We start from the raw sequence: 21,085 nt of genomic DNA, 5'->3' as shown, positions 1-21,085 counted from the left end.
TCAGCTGTGCTCTGTGTTAAATAGAGACAAACTGGCTTCTCTGCTTTTCCAAAGGGGAGGAAGGCCTCCTGCAGCAGTGGAGCGTTCCTGGCAGGGGGAAACTTGGGGGAAGCTGGAAGGGTTGCTCATTTAGCCTCTAGGCCTGATTGGCTTTAATTAGCATGAGAAATAACAGTGCAGACTTGACATACCTGTCAAGGAGCAAAGGAAATCATTCAGTCCTTCAAGACTGGGGTAAGTCATTAGGAGATGTCAGTGACACAGTCCCAAATAATTGCTGAGATGAGGTTCAGGGTGTTAGACTTGCAATTAAAACTTCTGTTTTGCTCTTTTATCTTCCCTTCCCTCTGTGCTGCTTCCTATGTCTCTGTCCTTCTGTGAACACTGACTGCTTCTGGGGTATTCAATCCCAGCTTTTCCCTGTCACCTTCCTTGCTCTGGGAAGGTGACAAAGCCATCCAAGCTCCACACATTTACTCCTTGATGCCCAGCCCCACTTTCTCCTCCCAGCCTAAATAAGTCTGTGGGAAGCCCATGGGATGTGATGCAGATGAAGATTTTGTGTGTTCTTGTGGTTTGTGAGATTTCATGGAGAGGACTTAAATTTGAGCAGATGAAAGTGTGTGGGCATAACCAGGAATGGGTGGTGGGGATGTGAGAAGTCCCAAATATGGGAATAAGTTGTCTCCTAACAAATTCAAAAAAATGAGTATTGGAAAACTACTTAGAGTTTGTCTTTTTTGAACTGAATCTCCCACAGGAAAGTCCCATGATTTTTAGCTATTAAAAGCAAAGGGTTTGAAACCTCTCTATTCCAGGAAGGAACCAGGCAAAAACAAGGTGTTTGCAGATTTCAGGGTGTTTGTGGTCCTGATTTCAGGCTGTGGGTATTTTTCCCTACAGGATGGCAGGGGGGTGACTGCCCCATCCCATCCCCTCCAGCCAGCAGCCAGCTGGTGCTGGGAACGTTTGGAGGAGTCCATGTGACAATTCCTAGACTCCTCAAGTTCTGCTTTCAGGCAACTGTGATGGTAAATAAAACAATTTCACAAACTCTCCCATGATCCAAACTGCTGAATATAAAGCCTGGCTCCTGGCAGGGACTCTCTGAATCATTCCTCTGCCTCCTCTGCTTTCCCTTTTTGGATGGCAATAAAGACTCCTGCCACCACACTGAAGCTTCATTAACCTTTATTAATTTTCTCAGGGTTCCGGGATCAAATTTGTCACCATTTCAACCCTTAGCAGTTCATACTTCTTGAAAAGATGTCTGACTGTTTTGCCTCCTTGGGGGAAAAGATCTTCTGTCTGGTACTTGCTGTTTGGAAACAAATTGGCTGCCAGATCACAGATTACTCGGGCTCAGCTCTGCTCTCTGCTATTCTGTGTGACTCCTGTGGAGTCAGCTGAGCTCTCCTAATTTACAGCAGGCACTCCTGGTAGATGGAATTTGGTTGTTATTGCTGAGTTGTTTCTCTCTTTGCTAGGAAGGGAATATGTCAGGGTTACAGCATGTCCAGTAGTACAGACAACAGAAATTTTAGTTTTCCCTCCAGCCAGTTCAGGGCTGATCCACGCAGATTGAAAATGAAAAGCTGGCAGAGCATGGGCTTGGAAGGAATAGTTAAATGCCTTTGGTTTACTGTGGATGCTTTATTTACTTTCTGAACCTCACACCGTGGGCTCCACTGGGAGATTTTCAGTAGGACACGAGGGTCAGGAGCTTGTCTCTCACTGAGAAGGAAAAGTTCCCAGCTATAGCACTGTTGGTACTCTGCTGAGACCAGACTTTCATCTCTCCTTGTTTCTGGTGGCAGGGTAAAGTCTGTGAAGGAGACATTCTATTGAGATATCCCTTTCCTTTCCACCTGCCCTCACCTGCCTGCTCCACTCAGTGTTTCCTGGCTCCTCTACAGGGCATTTTGAAGCAGGTGCTGGTTGCAAGGCAGAATTTCCCACCAAATCCACCCTGCCAGTTGCCACCACAAATCTCAAAACACCACTAGGGATGGTGGGATTCAGTGCCAGCACGTCTGAAGAGGATGAATCCTCCACAAGTGCAGCAAGGAGTGCAGACACCCTAGAAAACAACTGAAATTGATTAAAGACCAGACATAAGGGATCATAATCTGCATGGTCCCAAATCTTAGTCAAAATAAAGGGGTTGAACGACCAACCAGCTTGAGTCTTTCAGGCTGATTTGGTGCTGAAACCTCAGGGAAAAGTGGTGGCCAGGGGTGCTGGGGTTGGAAAGCAGGTGGTCACGTCAGGGGAACGTGGCAGGTGGCTGTTGTTAACGCGTGTAACCTTTGTAGTGAAAGATCTTGCAGAGTGAACCGAGGTGTATTTACATGACCCATTACCTTGCCATAGCCAATGGACGCTATAATTCCAGAAGCCAATCGCTGAGGTCCACAGATAACAGAAAGCGAGAGGACCCTGACGAACTGCAGCACTACGGGTACCCTGCACCTCAAATAGGTAAGCTCTGACCTCCCACAGCGGCCTCTGGAGCTGGGACACTGCTCTGCTCACTGCACTGCCCAGCTGGGCTGGGCTCTCCACACTGTTTCAATGATTCCCTCCCTCCCCAAACCATCTCCTTCCCCCCAGGTCAGTGTGGGGGACGCTTCCCCTGTGTTGTCACACGCTGAACCAATGGTCATCTCCCCCTGTGTTCCCATTCCATCACCCCGCGGGGTTTTGTGTCGTCACCATCGGCCAGAGAAGGCAAAAAGGGACAGACACAAAGCCCTGGCGAGAACATCCATCCCACAGAATGTTTTGCCATCACCCTGCCTACTTCTGAGTCACTGCTTTGTCTGAATTTTCCAAGCACACGTGGTTCATGAAGCCAAAGCTGACCTTGGTGCAATGCAGCCCCTTTGCTGATGTCCATGTCATGCCTTCCCATTGGCTGTGAGAGAGGGTGAGCAGGGCTTGGTGGGGACAGGGCAGGATTGGTTTCCTCTGTCCCTGGGTCTTTAGTGATGTGCAAGGACTTGTCTCCAGTAGGTTCTGCAGCAGGACCTTCCAACCTTCTGTCACAGAAGGGGAATAATCTGTAGTAATATCAGACAGCATGATCTGGGAAGATGGGGATGAATTCAACCTAGATCTCTGCCAGATCTGATCTGCCCCATCCCTGGAGGTGTTCAAGGCCAGGCTGGATGGGGGTTTGGGCAACCCGATCTAGTGGAAGCTGTCCTTGCCCATGACAGGGGTGTTGGAAGTAGATGATGTTTAAGGTTCCTTCCAACCCAAATCATCCTGTGATTCTGTGATTCAGTCTGGAAAGATTTTGTGCTCTCCCTTCATGCCTGTGTATCGTGGCAGGATCTCAACACATCAGGGGTCTCAGGCAAAGCACAGTGTGCTGAACCTGGCCACAGGTTAAAAATCACTGCCCAGTGACCTTGCCAGCATTTCATGCTCTAGAAAGGCTTCAAAGAGGTGATTTTATTAGAAGTGAGAAAGGGTCATATTCTGGTGTGGGTTACCTGTGCTCCACCCAGCCCAGGAGGACTATGCCACTGTGCAGCATCAGGAGTGTGGTGTGGAGTACCTGGGGGTGACTTTTTGGGGTTGTAGTTTTCAACACAGAGCAGGGGTGAGCCTCAATTCCCTCTCTACCCTGCACAGACTCTGCTCCCTCCACTGAGAGCAGCTCCACTGCCTGCAGGATGGATCCCTGGAGTCTGGTAAATCCTGCAGGAGAGGGAGGACTCTTGCACTGCTACAACATGGAAAAGCTGAGCTTAATCTCTGTCCAAATGAAGGGAAAGCACTTCAAGGCAGGCCCCTGTTGTTCCTACTCTGCCTGGTCCCAGGTGCTTCCCCAGAGCTCCTGTTCCAGCCTGTAACTCAGCCATCAGGTTTTTAGTTTGGCCTTTCTTCCTGCCGTGCAGCTGGGTGCTGGAGCTGGGCTCAGTGATGTCTCTGTCACCTCCCTGCCATTGTGGCCACCGCTGTAGCATGGCTGGCTTGGGCTGTGGCATCCCTGAGGGCAGCATGGGCTGGGAGATGTGCATTGTCCTGCTGCAAGCTTCCCACATCCCTGTGGCTGTCCCAGGCTGGAAGGAAATCAGGATGGAGGAAATGTGGACACAGAGGGTACAGTCCACAAAGGGATTAGAGGGAATTTTTTTAGCTGAGGATGCAGAAGCAAAGCCCACAACTTCCCTTTGGGCACAGATTGTAGGGAATGAGACATTTCACAACTGCTCAAGACCTGGAAAAAGATGAAGTACAGAAATCAACTGATGCCATCTCATAAGGATGAGAGGATGGCCTTGGCCAGCTGGAGAGCAGCATTTTCTCCTGCCAGCCCTTCACATTCCTGGTTCCCAGGTCCTGTTGCCCCCAGGCTGTGGCAGGGCTGTCCTCTCAGCCAGGGTGCTGCTGGCTGCCCACGTGCCTCCCCCAGCAAGCACAGGAGCCAGATCCAGCCCAGCAGGTCCCTGGCATGGGCTCTCCTGGCTCAGGAGGACTCTGCCAGCAGCAGGACGTGAGCAGAGAGAGGCACATGGGGAGATGTCAGCCTGACAGACCCCCAAACTGGAAGGGCTCCTGGCAGAGGGATGGCAGGGATGTGCTACTCCATTAGTGCTGAGGGAAGAAGAGTCATGGAGCAGCTGCAGGCACTGATGGGGACACTGCAGCCAGGAGCTGGAATGATCCTGGATTGCAGAGCCAAATCCCTGTGGATTAACACCCAGCCTGTCTCATTCTGCAGCACCTGCCGGACCCTCTCCATCTGCTGCACCTGGATCTGTGGGGGCAGCAAGGGCCATCTTCCCACTTCAAGTGGGGTAGAGAGCCCTGAAAAATCCTTTGGGACATTCCTGTTAATCCCCAGTCTACTCTGGGGCATCACAGGACTAATCAGAAGTCTCAGGCAAAGCAGAGTGTGCTGAACCTGGCCAGAGGTTAAAAATCAGAGTAGTTCAGCCCTGCTGAGATAGCTGCCTGCAGGCTCTGGTGGTGATGCTGGGCAGGGCTTGGCCCCTTCTCCTCTGGGGATAAAGAAAATATGGCTGGAGCCACTCTGCTATGAACACAGGCTGAAAGACTTTGTGGTGTTCAGCTTGGAGAAGCAAAGACTCTGGGGAGAACTTAGAGCCCCTTCCAGTGCCTAAAGATTCTCCAAGAGAACTGGAGAGGGGCTTTGGACAAGGGCATGGAGTGACAGGACAAGGGGCAATGGATTTAAGCTGAAGGAGGGGAGATTTAAATTCAATATTAGAACAAAAATCTTCATTATGGGGATGGTGAGACCCTGGCAGAAGTTGTTCAAAGAAGTCCAATCCCTGGAAGTGTTCAAGGCCAGGTTGGATGGGGATTTGGAGAAATTGGAGAGTGGATGGCATCCTTGCCCATGACAGGGGGTTGAAATAAATTACCTCTAAGGTTCCTTGCTGCCCAAACCATTCCATGCCTCTATAATCTCTGGCAGGTTGAATTACAAAACAGCACTGAGCTGGACTAGGCAGCTTTCAAACCCAATGAGCTTGGCAGACATCTTGCCATTATATCAAAAACCAGAGTCAGAATCCATTTCTGGGATGAATAATTGCAATATGCTTCACTCAGTAATTTGCATTTGCTGCCATTTGACCCAGAGGAGTGCAGAAATTCTTCTCACTCGTAGTTTTGATGATGGGTACTATTGTGTTTCTCTCAAGTAGAGAATGAATTTGTCTCATGCCTGAGAGTGTCTCAGAACTGGGTCTTGCTTGGTTTGAAAATTAGTTAAATTTGTGCAAGGCTTGAGACTAGGCTGGATGTAATGTCCCAGCAGACTGAGATGAATTGCTTGGTTCAGAATGACACCAAGCCCAAGGGAGTCACCAGCACTTAGAAAATAAACTGTATTATGGGTTTAAAAGCCAGGGATTCATGCAATGTGAGGGACCATAATTGAGGAGATTTACCTCTAAGCACAGCTATTTCTGCTGTCAAAGGGCAAAAGACAGAAATAATGAAGAGGAAAGAGGCAGGAGAGGTGGGATTTGGTTCAGAGATGCCATTCATTCCTCCAGTGACACAAGAACTCTTCTGAATATGGAGATTGCAAAACCTCAGCCAGGTCTGAGGGGGAGGTTGGTGCCATGGTGGGCTCTTCACACCACGAGCTGCTGATGAAAGAGGTTCCTGTGTCTCTGCAGGCTTCTCCTGTCCTACCTCTGGCCTCCCAGAAAGATTCTGGGACCCAAACTTGGAGTGTTTAACCAAAATTTAACCAAAATCCCCCAGCTGCCTGCCCCCAAGGGACTGGGTGCTGCTGGGTGCAAAACTGGGGAGGTTGCTCAGGGTGGATGGGGAAATGCAAAGGCACCAGGGGTTCATGGAGCATCCAAGCCAGCAAGGGAGAAGGAACGGTTGGGATCTGTGTGCCTGAGAGGGATCTGCTGGAGTCTGGGATACTCTGGATGGCAAATGATGAAGTGATGGTACCATAAATGTAATTTACTGGAAGTGAGCTTGGAGCATGGCAGGACTGTGGCTCTGGAAAATTGCCATGGAAATGCAAATCTGTCTCTACCAGGAGATCTGATACTTGTGAAACAGGACATGGGACTGATGTTTTCCTGGAGCCTCAAAGCCTAGAAACACACAATGTCTCCTACACATCCCAGGGAAGGACCAGTGGCCCATAACTTTCATCTAACTGGAGCCAACTGGGCAGAATAATGAAATAAAACACAAAAGGAAACATTCTTGAGCAACTTTGGCTTAATGAACAACAGCAGTTGCATCTCATGATAATCATTGCAACGGCGCAGATGAGGCAGGGAAAAGAAAGATTGATCCTCACCTCCACCTCTTTCTGTGTCCAGACAACAAATGTTAATTTTACAGCAAAGACAGGTTTTCCTCTATACTTTTCCCCCTCAACACATATTAATTCAACAGGCTTCATTCAGTGGGTGTATTTTTAATTCCCAGCTGCCGGAATGACAGGAGACATTCAAAGCAGATGTGCTAAAAAGCATGACACAAAGCAAACAACACGGATAAATACCCAAAAAATCCCAAAGAGCAGATTGATGAGAGCCACAAATGCTTGAAATTTCATTGCATGTGGAAAACAGTAGTAAATAAATATAAATATAAATATGAATAAATTTTAAATAAATATACTACCCCGAGGAAAAACCCAGACGCGAACAGTTTTAGGCAATATTGGGAAATTTGGTGGTCACCAACTTTTACAGTCCCCACCACAGTTCCTGCTCTGACATTTTCATGCAGCTGGTTTATAACCCTCACTGAGATCTCCAACTGCAGAGTCTCTTTCCTTCTCCATGTTGCAGACACAAAATTTAATGCAACATCCTCTGCCCAGCTTTTTTAGGGAATGGGGTGGTGGTGTGGGGTAGCACATCCAAGCTACCTGGATGGCCCTTGGAGTCATATTTACCAGTGCTGTGATCCTTCATGTCATCCACAGTTTCCCAAGTGCATCCTTTTGCGATGAGACACAGGGCAGTCTGAGGTTCTGAAGAATTTGTCATGAGAAGGGGTTGCCCCTCTGTTATGCTGGTGTTTATTTTTTGCCATATGACTGTGTTCTATACATACCAAATGCTACATTCCAGGTTTATTATGTGTAATTATTAGCAATCCATGAAAAATACGAAAACCCAAACAATGCATGGCTTGGTTAAATAGAACAGAGCCAGTTTTTGTTTCCATATGGGGAAGAAAAGCATTTTTCTTCAAGGGATAGAATATTGACTGTGAAAACTAATGGAAAATCATCCTTTCCCTGCTCTTAGGGTGACTTATTTGGAGGTTGCGGCTGCTGAAACAGCCCCAGCAGGAATATTAGTGACAAAGGGAATACATCTCAGTGCTTTTCACCCCCATCAATGGGATATTTTTAGTTGCTTTTCCAATGCTGCTCCATCAGATTAGCAGTTGATAGGGACTGTGTGATGCCCTGGAGGAGTCATCCTTGTTCTGTGTCACATGCTCACAGCAGATCTCCACAGGTAGAGGAGATTCCAAGAAAACTTCAGGGGGTTTCATCAGCTGGCCCTTCTTAGGCACCATCACCTTCTACTTTGTCAGCTCCTCCTCTGCCAGTTTGTGTGAAGGCAGGAAAAGGGGTTGAACACTTAAAAGTGGACAGTTTATGGATACATATACTCTGTCTAATCTCTGTTGGTACAATCTCTAAATGGAGGTTCCCTATCCCAGCTCACAATGTTCTGGAGTGGCTCCATCACCTTCAGTGGTGGAGTTTGCCCTTCCCAATGACCTGATGCTTCCATAGCATCCTTTTCCTTAATTTTTTTTTTCATGTGTGTGTCCTACAGCTCTACACAGTTCCCAAAAAACCCCTTTAGCCCATTCTCAATCTCACATTTTCTCCCCAATGCCCTCACACCCTCCCACCCATCTTTCACCCCACCTGCAGGACACATTGCAGCCTCACAGATCCCACAGCCAGCCGAGCGTCACTTGGAAATCTCTTCCCTGGACATGCAAGGATGCCAAAGATCCTCACTTTGTGTTCCAACCCCCCAGGTGACCCAGCAGCAGAGGAGTGGTCCCCATGGAGCGTGTGCTCAACCACCTGCGGGGAGGGCTGGCAGACCAGGACCAGGTTCTGCGTTTCGTCTTCCTACAGCACCCAGTGCAGCGGCCCTCTCCGGGAGCAGAGACAGTGCAACAACTCTGCCGTGTGCCCAGGTATTGGTGGCCAGCAGGGGAGGGAGATTGGCTACCTGTGGTGTCCCCACTGTGATATTTCAGGAGGGCCCTGGCACAGGTTGCCCAGAGAAGCTGTGGTTTCTCCATCCCTGGAAGTGTCCAAGGTTGGGTTGGATGGGGCTTGGACCAACTGGGATAGTGCCACCTGTGGTGTCTCCACTGTGATATTTTGGGGAGGCGCTGGTACAGATTCCCAGAGAAGCTGTGGCTTCTCCATCCCTGGAAGTGTCCAAGGCTAGGTTGGATGGGGCTTGGAGCAACCTGGGACAGTGGAAAGTGGCTGGAACTTGATGATCTTTTGCGGCATTCACATTCTCTAAACATGAATTTTTTTCCTTAGGGTTTTTTCTCCTGGGAAGCTGAAAGGCAGCAAAAGGCCTCAGATAAAAGAAAAACAGTTTTTATTTCATTTGCTTCTCTTGTGTTTTGCTCATGTAGAATGTGTTTGAAAATTGTTTACTTAAAGTGATTACTTGATTGGACTCTAGTGTGAGTTGTTGTGACTCACTGGCCAATTAGGGCCAAGCTGTGTTGAGACTGGAAAGAGTCATGTGTTTTTGTTATTATTTTTTAGTATTTAGTAAGTTTTTTTTGTATTTTTAGTATAGTATAGCATTATTTAATATAATATAGTATAATAAAGTAATAAATTAGCCTTCTGATAAGATGGAGTCCTCCTCATCATTCCTCCCAGACATCAAGCAAGAATATTACAATAATCTTTCAGTTCCTTTCCATTCCAAACCATTCTATGATTCTGCAGTTCTTGGAGGGAGATGGTTTTTATTCCCTGATCCTTCTCTTCATGCCTTAATGCCTCATACAGAGACTCTTGATAGACCAAGCACCACAAGATGGGCACCTGCTTTTGGGGCATTTCCAGGTCAGGAACAATTTTGGTGAAAAAAAAAATTTTGGTAAAAAAATGAAAGTCCCTCTCCATCTTTCTTGTAGGCTCTTCTGAGGAGACTGGAGCCTACAAGAAAGATGGAGAGGGGCTTTTAAAAAGGGCATTTAGTGACAGGACAAGGGGGAATGGCTTCAAATTGAAAGGGAGTAGGTTTAGATTGAATATTAGGAAAAAATCCTCCCCTGTGGTGAGTGAAAATCCTCCCAGGGTGGTGAGGACCTGGCACAGGGTGCCCAGAGAAGCTGTGGCTGCCCCATCCCTGGAATTGTCCAGGGCCAGGTTGGACAGGGCTTGGAGCAGCCTGGGATTAAGGAAGCTGTTTCTGCTCATGCCAGGGATTTGGAAGGAGATGAATTTTGAGGTCACCTCCAACCCAAACCATTCTAGGTTTCTATGATTATTTTGAAGAATTTTGCTGTTAAGAATGTTATTCATTTCTCCTGACCAGTAATATCTTTGTTCAGAAACAATTCTATGATGGTGAAACCACCATCCATGGTGAAATCATCATCCATGTTCCTTCCTGTGTTTCCTCCTCTGGTTATCTCTTATCATGCAAGATGCCTGGTGAGAATTAGTTTTTAACCCCCTTTCCTGAAACTGGGGCATCAATCACTATTAACAACTGATGAAGGACCAGAAAAGTCCCTGTTTATTTGTTTTTCTTATTTTTCTGAAGGATTATTGATTTGGCATTAGCTTCTCTGGTAAAGCTGGAAGGGATGAAGTCTCTTTAGAGAGATCAGTGCATTCTTATAACATTTGGCCTCTGGAGATCATAGTGACTAAAATTCCATAAATAACTTGGCCAGATTAGATTAGATTAGACTGGAGAAGATTAGATTAATATAGATTAGAAGGCTAATTAGATTGGATTAAAATCAATTAGATGTCTAATTCCAGGAGCTACCAGTGATGTCCTGAGCACTGTTGGAGGATGTTGCCCCTTCCATTTTACCCTTCCAGGTCTCCCTAACTTTGCCTCTGAGGTGTTACTGACCTATGATAATAATCAGTAGACAGACTGCAGCTTTTCTGAAAGCCTTAAAATGTTGTAGTCTTTGAGGATTCGATGAGAAAATGTAGGGAGGGGGGGAAAAAAGAAGCAACAAAATGATAGTGATGATGCTTCCCTAAGGGTAGTGGGGTTTTATTCCTTTCTAGCTAAATCCATCTTTTGCTTAAAAAATGCCCCATTGACTCAAAGTTCTGAAAAATTAGGATCAGCTAAAAGTGCATTTTGGTTTATTTCAAAGACTGGAAAGCAGCAGACACTTGGTGTTGATAGCAAAGCATAAGAAATTACTTGATGTTCCTCTTGCACATTTTGGGCTGGTTTGTTCTCCAGCTTCCCACACGCTGCTCATTCTGGGTGGGAAGAAGATGTGCCCTGTAGGCTCCCTCACTTCCTCAGGCCTCCTGTGGGAAAGAAAAGTCACTTCTTCTGCTTCCCTTGCAGTGCATGGCACCTGGGACGAGTGGTCTCCATGGAGCCTGTGCTCTTCCACCTGTGGGAGAGGCTACAGGGACCGGACTCGCACCTGCAAACCCCCCCAGTTTGGTGGGAACCCCTGCGAGGGCCCGGAGAAACAAACCAAGTTCTGCAACATCGCTCTCTGCCCAGGTAGGGACAGTGACAGATCTGAAAGCTCCCCTCCAGCAGGTCTCCCCAGCTCGGTGTCCCTCACACGGCACATTAAGGTCTGAACTGACTCCAGCAAAATTCTGAACTACCCCAAGGAGGATCCTGAGGAAAGGTTTCATGGAAGAAGCAACCCAGAGGTGTTTTCTGGGGTTGTTCAGCTCAGAGATGTCTCAGGTTCAGGTTTGCCCTGTGTGGTCTCTTGCAGAGGACACCTTACATAGGTTGGATTTGGCTGCCACTCCTATTTCCAAGACCATCTTAAGCTTCTCACCTTACTCCCCACTGAATGGTTTAAAGTTATTTTGCCTGACTGGGTCTTTTGTTCTGGAATTAATTAATAGTTTTACTTCTCTGTGCATTAATTCTGTATAAATGCAAGTTTTCTTTGTGGCTGATCCTGCTCTGGGTGGTGAGATAAACTAAGAGACTCCTAATGGCCTCCCATGCCAAATTTAATCTTTTTATCTTTTCCCTGCTCCTGAATTTCACTTCCAAATTCCTCTCCTCAAGTTTTGCTTTGAAGCATCAGAAAGAACCTCAAGGTGAAATTGCTTTTACCACCTGGAAATCCACTTATGCTCCAGAGGTTTCTTTCCTCTGACAGGCCCTGGGTTTACAGCAGAATCCCCCTTAATTTAACTCTGGGTATCCTGGTGAACACAATCTGTACACAAGCGAGCTCCCCAAAACTCCCTCCCCATCCCTGGATAATGTCAACTGACATTTTTCCAGTTTAATGAGAATCATTATGAGACATTATTATGTCCCCGGAGGAGGAGAGGGATTGTGGGAGGGATAAGAACTTTGTGAAAACAGTGAGAAGTCTCCTGGCATTTCCCATCGAGTTTTCACTCCAAGTAACTATCCTTGGATATTTGGCTGCTGTCCAGAAGACTCTACTTGGAATAAGAACCTCCCAGACACCAAATTGACTCTGTCATAAAAAGACAAATTTAAGAAGTCAGAGCTGGCATTGCTTGGGCAATAAAGCATACCCTGAGTTAACATTGATCCATAATTAATTTAAATACAAATAAATACGGGACCGAAACAGCAGTGGAAAAGACAAGCAGCCCAACTGCAAGGCTTCAGCTCTAATTAGTGCCACAAAGGCAATCAGCGAATTGGCAGCGCCAAATGAGAGCGGCGTTGGGGGAATCATTGAAGCACAACAATGGGTGTTTGACACCCCAGACACTCTCAGTGTTTATTACCACCCTGCTCCGAGGATTTGTGGCTACAGTTGATAAAAATGCTCTGCTGCAGGGACAACAGGGCCTTTGTTCCTCCTGAGATGTGGAGGAGCAGGGTAGGCCCCACGTCCTAGGCCACAGGCTTGGCCCCAAGGCCTTGGAAAAGGGAAAAAGAAGGAAAACAATGCCTTCACCACAAAATGAACATTTTTGAGAGACTCGCACTGTGGTGTGACCATGGCACCAAGCAGTCCTTGGCAGTTGCTGTGATGGGAACCCCTCAGCATCCTGACCAAGAAGCATCTTTGCATCAGTGCAAGGTGCCTGGAGGGGCAGCACAGCCACCCTTGTTTCCTCTTTTTTAAAAACGTTTCTGAAATTACAACTTATGAATAACTACAAGGAAATTACCTGTTCCCAATTCCCTGCTGAACGACCAAATTATGAATTTGACTCCTTTATTTTGCCATCTCCAAATGCTTGCTCTCCTGATAAGCTGCCAATCATCAGCAGCAGGGAGGGTGTTGGAAAACTGCAAATCTTTTTTTTTGATAAATGCAGTTTTTTGGTAAATGTCATTGAATGTGGTGAATGCAGTCTCGCTTTGCCAACTCAGGGAAATGTTTATGAGGGGCAGGCAGCATCATTATTAGAAAGAAATTCTTCCCTGTGAAGGTGATGAGGCCAGAGAAGCTGCACCTGCCCCATCCCTGGAAGTGTTCAAGGCCAGGTTGGACAGGGCTTGGAGAAACCTGGGATAGTGCAAGGGGAGTAGAATTAAATGATCTTTACCTTTCCAACCCATGCCATCCCATGATTCCATGATTTTATGATCAGTCCATTGAAACTTAACAGCACAGCCTTCAGTCAGAAATGCCACACTAATTTATACCTGGTAGGACCTACTTGGTGGAGTTTTGGATCATTTCCAAAGAATAATCACCTGTCAAACACTGTGTTTCACATTTTCCCTTGTTGGGATTGATAGGCACTGGTACAAAGCCTTGAATTTATGCACAATAAAAACATAAATGGTTGGATTGTTAAAAACAAGCACCTTTTGGAGATGCATTTATGCCTGCCTGATTTTGCACACCTTGTGATCCCCCTTGAGTTAACAGCAGTTGCTCATTTGGATGCTTTTAACATTTTTTTTTTAACGGAGTTTGCAAACAAAAACTTCTCAATTGCAATAGGGATTACACAGGGCTGATCAATTCCTTGCAGATTACATGGGGGACCAGTTGGTACTTATTTTTCTTGGACAGAGAAGCAAAGCAAAAACAAAACAAAACAAAACAAAAAAAAAACACAAAAAAACAAACCAACAAAAAACGAGCTGCAATGTGATTTAAGCCAGAATTCAGACTTTTCAGAGATTCAGGTTGTTTTTCCCAAGTGAGATCTAGCAGCTAATTAGATCTAAACAGAGCATGATGACCACTGTTAATGAGAAAAATACTTCAGGAAGAGCAGACTGGGTGATGGATCTGTTGATCAGGGACCAATGAGGGTGTAACCACCACACTGGGGAATGCTTCAGTCCATACCATGATAATAAGATGTATTCCTGTTTCTCTCCAACCCCATCCCTATCATCTTCCTTGTCCCTCCCTCCTCTATTTAATTATCAAAGACACTGCTGGGTGAAACATCTCCAGCCTGTCAGAGTTAATTCAGCTGTGAGAGAAGTACATTGACCACACACACTCGCCCTGTTCCCAGTCCTCTGTTGGAGCACACCTTTGCTTCCACATTTCCCAGCCATGGAGTGGTGGATTCCTGTCAATAACACTGTGATTCAAGTTTCTGGCTGTGCTTTAATGAAAAACAGGAATTTGCATGCTTGAGAAAGTTCACTCTCCACAGATTCATGCACTGCTCTGCTGAAAAATGGGTCCCTTAAAAAAGTGCTGATGGCTCCAAATAGGAAATGTCACAGTAATGTAGTGTTCCCTTCAAAGTGTTTAGTGAAAACATGAGCCACACTGTCTGGTGTGATGTTGTGTTGTGATTGGCAACGTTATTAGTTTGGACTTTCATGTCGGAATATCAACAATTTCAACTTCTATGGTATTACGTGGAGTGCGGAACATTAAAATGTTACCGCACATTAAAATGTTACTTGCATCCTGTGGGACTCTTGGAGGCTTTAGAGGATCCCAAGAATCCCTGTTGTCACAGTCACCCGAACTTTTTTTTTTATAATCTCTGCCCTCCTTGAAGCTCTGTGGCTCTGGTTTGATCTCCCCTCCTCGCTCCCTGCTCAGCAAAGGCCAGCAGCTCTCACCACGCAGCTCTTCCCAGAGGGAAAGGTGTTCACATTCCGCTCGTTTTCTTTCTTTGGGCCACTCAGTGGACGGCAACTGGAACGAATGGTCGAGCTGGAGCTCGTGCTCCGCTTCCTGCTCCAACGGGACCCAGCAGCGGACACGGGAGTGCAACGGGCCCTCCTACGGCGGAGCCGAGTGCCAGGGACACTGGGTGGAGACCCGCGACTGCTTCCTGCGCCAGTGCCCCGGTGGGTGACAACGACTTCTCCTTCCTCTTGGCCCGTCTTCCTCTGCAATCCCAGTAAAGTGTATATTTGAGGAAGACTTGAGCCCGTTCTGGCACATCTGGATCATTCCAACAGACCGTGCCTGTTGGTTTTTGGTTTCTGTTTTGTTTATTGTTAAGGTTGGGATTAAAAGTGTTCAAGACAGTATTTCATGCTCAGATTTAAATGCTTATTATTTCTTATAATCTATATTACATTATAGATTTCTTATAATCTATATTATAGCTTATAATTATATAATATAAATATGATACATATAATAATAGCTTATATTACAGTCTTACAAGTTGTGAGTTTTACAGCATTCCACTAACTAGCTATAAAATGGTTAACTATCTTTTTCTATAAGGTTTGTTAAGGTTAAACTATTTAATTAAGAAATTATATTTAAAGTATTTTCACTTTTAACCAATAATTACCTGAAGTCTGCAATGTGGACTTTTCTAATTATAAAATACCACCCAAACCCACGAAGAACAAGGTGAAGAAGAAGGATTAGCTACTGTTATAAAGCAGGAATCTGTGCCCCTTGAGACAAAAAACTCAAAACTTTTAGTATCCAAAGTTCCAACATATGCCAGCCAAAATCCATTGGCAAATGTTTCAGGAGACCCCAGAGAGGTGAGTGATTGCCCACAGGGAATGTGTCTTTCTAACCTTAGATATCAGCTTTTCAGCATGAGCTTAAAAAACTCCCCTGAAAATATCAATGATACCCTTCCCTTGCCTCCACAGGGCTTCAGCTTCCCTCCTCTTTTTGTTTTGTTCCTCTCCTCCTGCCATTTCAATGTTCCCAGTCATATTTCAAGCAAATGGGGGATCGTCCATTGTATCTCAGCTTTAAACTTTATCAGTGAGAAAGGTCTGTCACAATAAAGCCTTTGTTCATGTCTGTGTAAGATTTGTCACTTCACTCACATGTGACTTAATAGTAATGACAGCAATAACAGCAATAATAATAACAACAGTAATAATAATAATTCCTACTGGAATTATTCTACCTATTTCTTCAGAGGATCCCTTTACACTCTGATAGCACCATTATCTGCAGTATTTAACAGAAGTGTTGGATTTTCCTACATGGTCTCAAGTAGGTTTTGATGTTTAGGAATCTCACTCTTGCTTTGCAACTTAGGGAAATCTTTAAAGACAAAAACGGGCTTCACAGACCATTTTTAAGACAACCTTGTCTCACTGATTTTAGAGTTACCTGTCAAAGTAACTCAGGTCATACTTTCCACTGCATAAAATATCACTAAATAAAGCACCAGGATTTTGTGCTGCCCCTCTTATTTGGTAATTTTTGTCTACTTCTTGGAGCAGACATGGATCTCCTGCCCTCCCAAAAGGAATTATTTAACCCAAGATGATGTGGTAACTCAAAATTAATAAGCCCAAGTAGTAAAGAGCACACTTAGGTCCTGTTCTAGTTCTGTCACTGAGTTGTTGTGGCTTGTGGCACAGCAGAGGAGAATGTTTCCCTACCTTGCAGGCTTGTTGTGAGGGCTGATTAACATTTTTATGGTGCTTTGATAAATGCCATTGTAAATGTAAAAGAAGCAGAATTTTGATAAATGTCATTTTTAACATAAAAGAAGTCACATTTCCACTGGATCTGGAAAGATGCTGGGAGAAGATACAATGGAATGAGACAACATCCCCAACCTTTTTCCAAGGCACATGAAGCATCAGTGCAATGGAAACAGCTAGAGGGAGGTTTATTTGAGGTCTCCTCATGTTTTTTTTCCCTGCTGGTCTCTCTAAATCCCTGAGCCAGATCTTCTCTGGGAAGGCCCATTTTCACACATGCATTGCAGATTCCCACTGAACTCCAGATGTGGAACTGGCCTGGCAGATGTGGCTGCCAGTTTAAATCCCTGCCCATGGGAAGAGCGTTCAGGAGCAGAGCCCCAAATCTCAGCCTGAGGAAAGAGATAGGGCTGCTTTTGCAGAGCATGGAGGTGCTGAGAAGAACACAAAACCACCCTTGGACTGATGGGATGGGAATGGGAGCAATGATTTATGTCTGTTAGGGATCAAACCAAGATCCAAAGCAGGAGATCTCCCTTCCTACCAAACCCTGCCCTACACACCCTGTGTTCCTCTGCTCACCTTTGGATCTTGATTCCTTCTGTTCAGGTGATGTTTGGGACATAACAGGCTGTTTCTCCTCTTTTTCCTCCTTTTTTTTTTTTTTGTTTTCAGTGGATGGGAAGTGGCAGGCCTGGGGAGTGTGGGGCAGCTGCACCGCCACATGTGGAGGTGGCACTCAGAGACGTGACCGGGTGTGCTACGGCCCCTTCTTCGGTGGGGAGACTTGCCAGGGTCCCAAGGAGGAGTACAAGCAGTGCAATGACAGAAAATGTCCTGGTATGTACCCCAGAGCCCTTGTGCTTTCCTTTGAATGAGGCAGAATTTTGGAATTTTGGATTTTGGGAATGGCTTCCATGTCATTTGTCAGAAATCTGAATGCTACAAAGGGTTGTAACCTGATAAAAATCTTACCCATGACCCGGGTTCAAGGTCTTGATTTAACTGCTGCAGAATCCAGTGCAACTGTGTTGGTTTTAGTGAATATTTGGTCAATCCCACCAGCCCTGCCTTGGTGGTTTCATCTTTTCATTGCCATAGAGTTACAAGAGGAAAAGAGAAACTGTTTGGTAGCAAAAACTGGTATCAGAGTCTCAAATCTATGAAGCTCTTGAGTGCTGAGGATGCTGCACAGGTTTCCCACCCTTTACCTCTGGGAAGCCTTCACACCAGTAGAAATTTTTAAGAAAAGGATGTGTCTGCATCTGCCAGAGCTTTACCCAAATCTTATCCTCCTGCAGAGTGTAAAAGCTGAATAGAGGGTGAGTGAGCTGTAGGCAGTTGAAAACCTGGGTTTGGATGTGAAAATTAAGCTGGAATGAACACTTCCAAGTGGGAATGTTCTGTCTACCTCTCAGACTATACAGAACAAAAAAAAGTCCTGCCCACCATTTCTGCTTTCTTCCTCAATCTGAGTTGAAGGGCCTGGTGAAATTGCTGGTGGGGAATCAATGTGTGATGTTTGCAGTCAGATTGCATAGATTGTAACAGGCCATGAGCTTTGACTGAAAGGGTAATTAATTGTCAGAGCAGCTCAGTGAGAGACAGGAGAGATTCTCATGGCCAGTATCCCCCTACTGGAAAGGGGCATCTCCCTAAAGGACAGGAGGCAGCAGTTTTCATGCAGGAGTACCTGGGGGCAGATCTTCCACATGGAGGCCAAGCCAACGCCTCAGACTCCCTCACAAAGTGCTGAAGACAAAGAGATGAAAGCCAAAGGACTTCAGCATGGAAGTTCCAGCACGTTCAGCTCGGAGATGACAGAGAAAGAAGCTGTGTGACAGCCTTGTCACTCTTTCCAGCTACGCTCTTAATGAAAGGCATCACCTCTCCTCACAAGCTGTGCCTCTCAATTAGCAGTGGCGTGTGAGAATCTCTTCTAACTCTGCCACAAAGCTCTCCCTCGCCACAGAAAATCTTAGCACCGGGTTGTCTGGTGGTGTCTACAGAGTGAGGCAGATTTAGTTCAGCTTCAGTGTGTGCCAGCTGGGGCCCTGGCAGAACAAGCCCGATCTTTTCTTCTCTTTCCGCAGGGGTTGATGCCTGTGCAGTGCTCAAAAGGAAAAAGGCAAGTCTCAGGCACGGGGTCCTGCCAGGGTTCACAGCCAGAAGGGTCTCGCTGCAGTTGTTAATTTGCAAGGGAAGGAAAAGGTGGGGAAAACATCAGAGGCTAAAAATAAACCTGCTCAATTTGTTCTGCAGAAAGCATCACCTGCTGGCATGATTCGATTTGAGCAGAAGAATTGAACTTAATTGGGTTAGTTATTAAAATCTCCAAGTGCAAATAGGTTACTCTGGTAAAAGGGATTTTGTTGTGAAGCAACATCAAAAATTAAAAAAAAGGAAGAAAAAAGGAAAGGATTCTCTCCTGGCCTGGGAATTTCTCCTGTGCTCACTGGCAAGACAACTCCAATCAGTGTATTTTTAAAGAGCATCTCTGATCCACAGCATCCCTCAGTGGTCCCCAGGGACACTGCAGGGGTGACGAGACCAGGAAGTTTTGACAGGCCAGCAGGGGAGAAAAGGGGAGAAGACATGTGAACATTCTCCCTCTCTGCTTTTTAATGTGCTCTTCTGCTTTGTAGCTGAGGGTGCTGGAACCTTCCACACCCCAGAACCCTCCTGTGAACCATGGGACAATCTGTGACTATTAACAAAGCACAGAGACAAGAGTTTGGAAATCATCTCCCTGCTCTGGGACAGGCTCTGTGGGTAACCAAGTGCTGTCACAACTGGGTTATTCAATCTCTCTGCCCCACAGCTCCATGTCAGCAGGCTGGAAATGAAACTGCCTCCTTTCCACCCCTGTTCTGGCTTATCTGCAGAAGCCACGAGCTGTTGGCTCAGGGATGAGCCCTGCTCATGTGCAGAGCACAGCTGGGGTCCCGCTGCCCTCCGGAGCTCCATCACAATAGTGATTACTCACAAGGGAACTTTAAACCAGGGGAAGGAGCATCTGTTTCCAGGCAGAGAATTCAGCTTATTCATTCCCAGTGTCTACTGGGGAGGAATTCATCTTTGAACTGCAGCTGGGGTTTGGGGCAGTCTTGGAGCCTGCCTGCAGGAGCAGTGATGTGCAGGCAGCTTGCTGGGTCCTCTAGGAGTTCTTCAAAGAAGCAGGACTTGCCATGCCCATAATTTAGGTTTGAGCTCTCCCCACAGCCAGGTTGTCCCTGGGTAGTCCCAGAGCAGCAGTGGGACACCTCCTGACCAGCTGCAGGCACAAACTCAGCTTCCTTTGTGTTGGAAGTTTTACATTGAATAATGTAAAATGCACAATGAATAAAAACTGTAATCAGAAACTATTAAATCAAGTTTTTTTCTCCTTCCCTCCCTCAGGAGTGACAAATAGCTTTAACACCATCCTCATGGCTCTCTCTGCTTTACATGTTGTAAATAATGAGTTTTTCAGCACAAAAACCTCCTGTAGTGAATGTTTTTCTCCCAGATCCCACCAACTCCAGGACCGACTCAGCTCCACCCACAGACAGAAGCTTCCAAAACCATCCTTCCAATGATTTTTTTTTTTTTCTGTGATGTCTCAAAACACATTTCTGCAGGCTCCTGAGCTCTGTAGCAGTGTTTGGAAATGAGCTTCTGATGCAGTTCCAAGTTGTGGGGCTCAGATCTGCTCTATTTTGTGCACAAGATGGAAGTAGTCAGAATGAAGACCACCCAGGGGATGTGTCTATCTTGTCTTTTCATTTGCTTGTTCTTTCCTTCATTCTTAATCCACGGATTCGTGCCAAGCCTCATTTTAGATACATCCAACACTGAAGGTGATGACCCTGAGGGATGGCAGAGGTAGAGTGTGGAGTCATGGAGCTCATTCACAAAAGATCTGCCCATTAAAAATTAAGGAATAAAACTCTTTAGTAGAGGGTAGCAACAGCAGTTTTCTTGCAAAGAACTGCCCCAAGGCAAGGCAAGGATGTGAGTGGACTTTCCCATGGATTCTAGTGAGCTAATCCTTGGTGTGGATGAATGCCCAATTTTGAGACAGGCAGAACAAATTCCAGAGAGGTGAAGTGACTTTGTGAGGGACTAAGCACCGGCAGAGCTGGGAGTGCAGCTCCAACCTCCTGGCTCACAGACCATGCTCCCATACTTCCCTTTCCCATGTCCTTGCTGAGGAGGATGCTTTACCAACAGAGTTTTTCTCTCCTGGCAGAGCCCCATGAAATCTGTGATGAGGAGAGTCTTGGCCCCGTGGTTTGGAAGGAGACGCCAGCCGGGGATGCTGCCGCCGTCCGGTGTCCCCGCAATGCCACTGGTAAGGGTGACTGCATGGTGGGCAGGTGGCCCCTCATCAGGGGATCCTTCATCCTTTGTGTCCTAGACAGGACAGGCGTGTGGACTTCCCTCCCTTTGTCCATGGTTAAATTAACTCCGTCTGGGTTTCTGTTTTTGCTGTGAAAGCACAAACATCTTAGTTGCTACTGGATAATGTGAGGTGGTTTCCATCC

At 46.2% G+C, this 21,085-nt stretch overlaps 1 protein-coding gene across 15 annotated transcripts in view; it reads left to right on the top strand.

The window, feature by feature from the left end:
• The window catches only part of ADGRB1 (adhesion G protein-coupled receptor B1), a 289,741-nt gene that overhangs the window by 132,076 nt on the left and 136,580 nt on the right, over positions 1-21,085 (top strand). For 11 of the 15 annotated variants that reach the window (XM_054284587.1, XM_054284840.1, XM_054284508.1 and 8 more), the window contains 6 exons: positions 2,374-2,481; positions 8,536-8,700; positions 11,091-11,264; positions 14,826-14,990; positions 17,235-17,399; positions 20,791-20,892. In XM_054284587.1, the coding sequence (XP_054140562.1) occupies positions 2,374-2,481; positions 8,536-8,700; positions 11,091-11,264; positions 14,826-14,990; positions 17,235-17,399; positions 20,791-20,892 (879 nt within the window). The remainder of the gene's footprint in view (positions 1-2,373; positions 2,482-8,535; positions 8,701-11,090; positions 11,265-14,825; positions 14,991-17,234; positions 17,400-20,790; positions 20,893-21,085) is intronic. The other 4 variants (XM_054284671.1, XM_054285525.1, XM_054285165.1 and 1 more) reach the window with 2 other exon arrangements.

Source organism: Melozone crissalis, unplaced genomic scaffold (assembly GCF_028551555.1).
Source record: "Melozone crissalis strain CALT ecotype California unplaced genomic scaffold, PUWL_Pcris_2 ptg000002l_1, whole genome shotgun sequence".
NCBI classification, from domain to species: Eukaryota; Metazoa; Chordata; class Aves; order Passeriformes; family Passerellidae; genus Melozone; species Melozone crissalis.
This window is presented reverse-complemented; position numbering and strand designations above follow the sequence as displayed.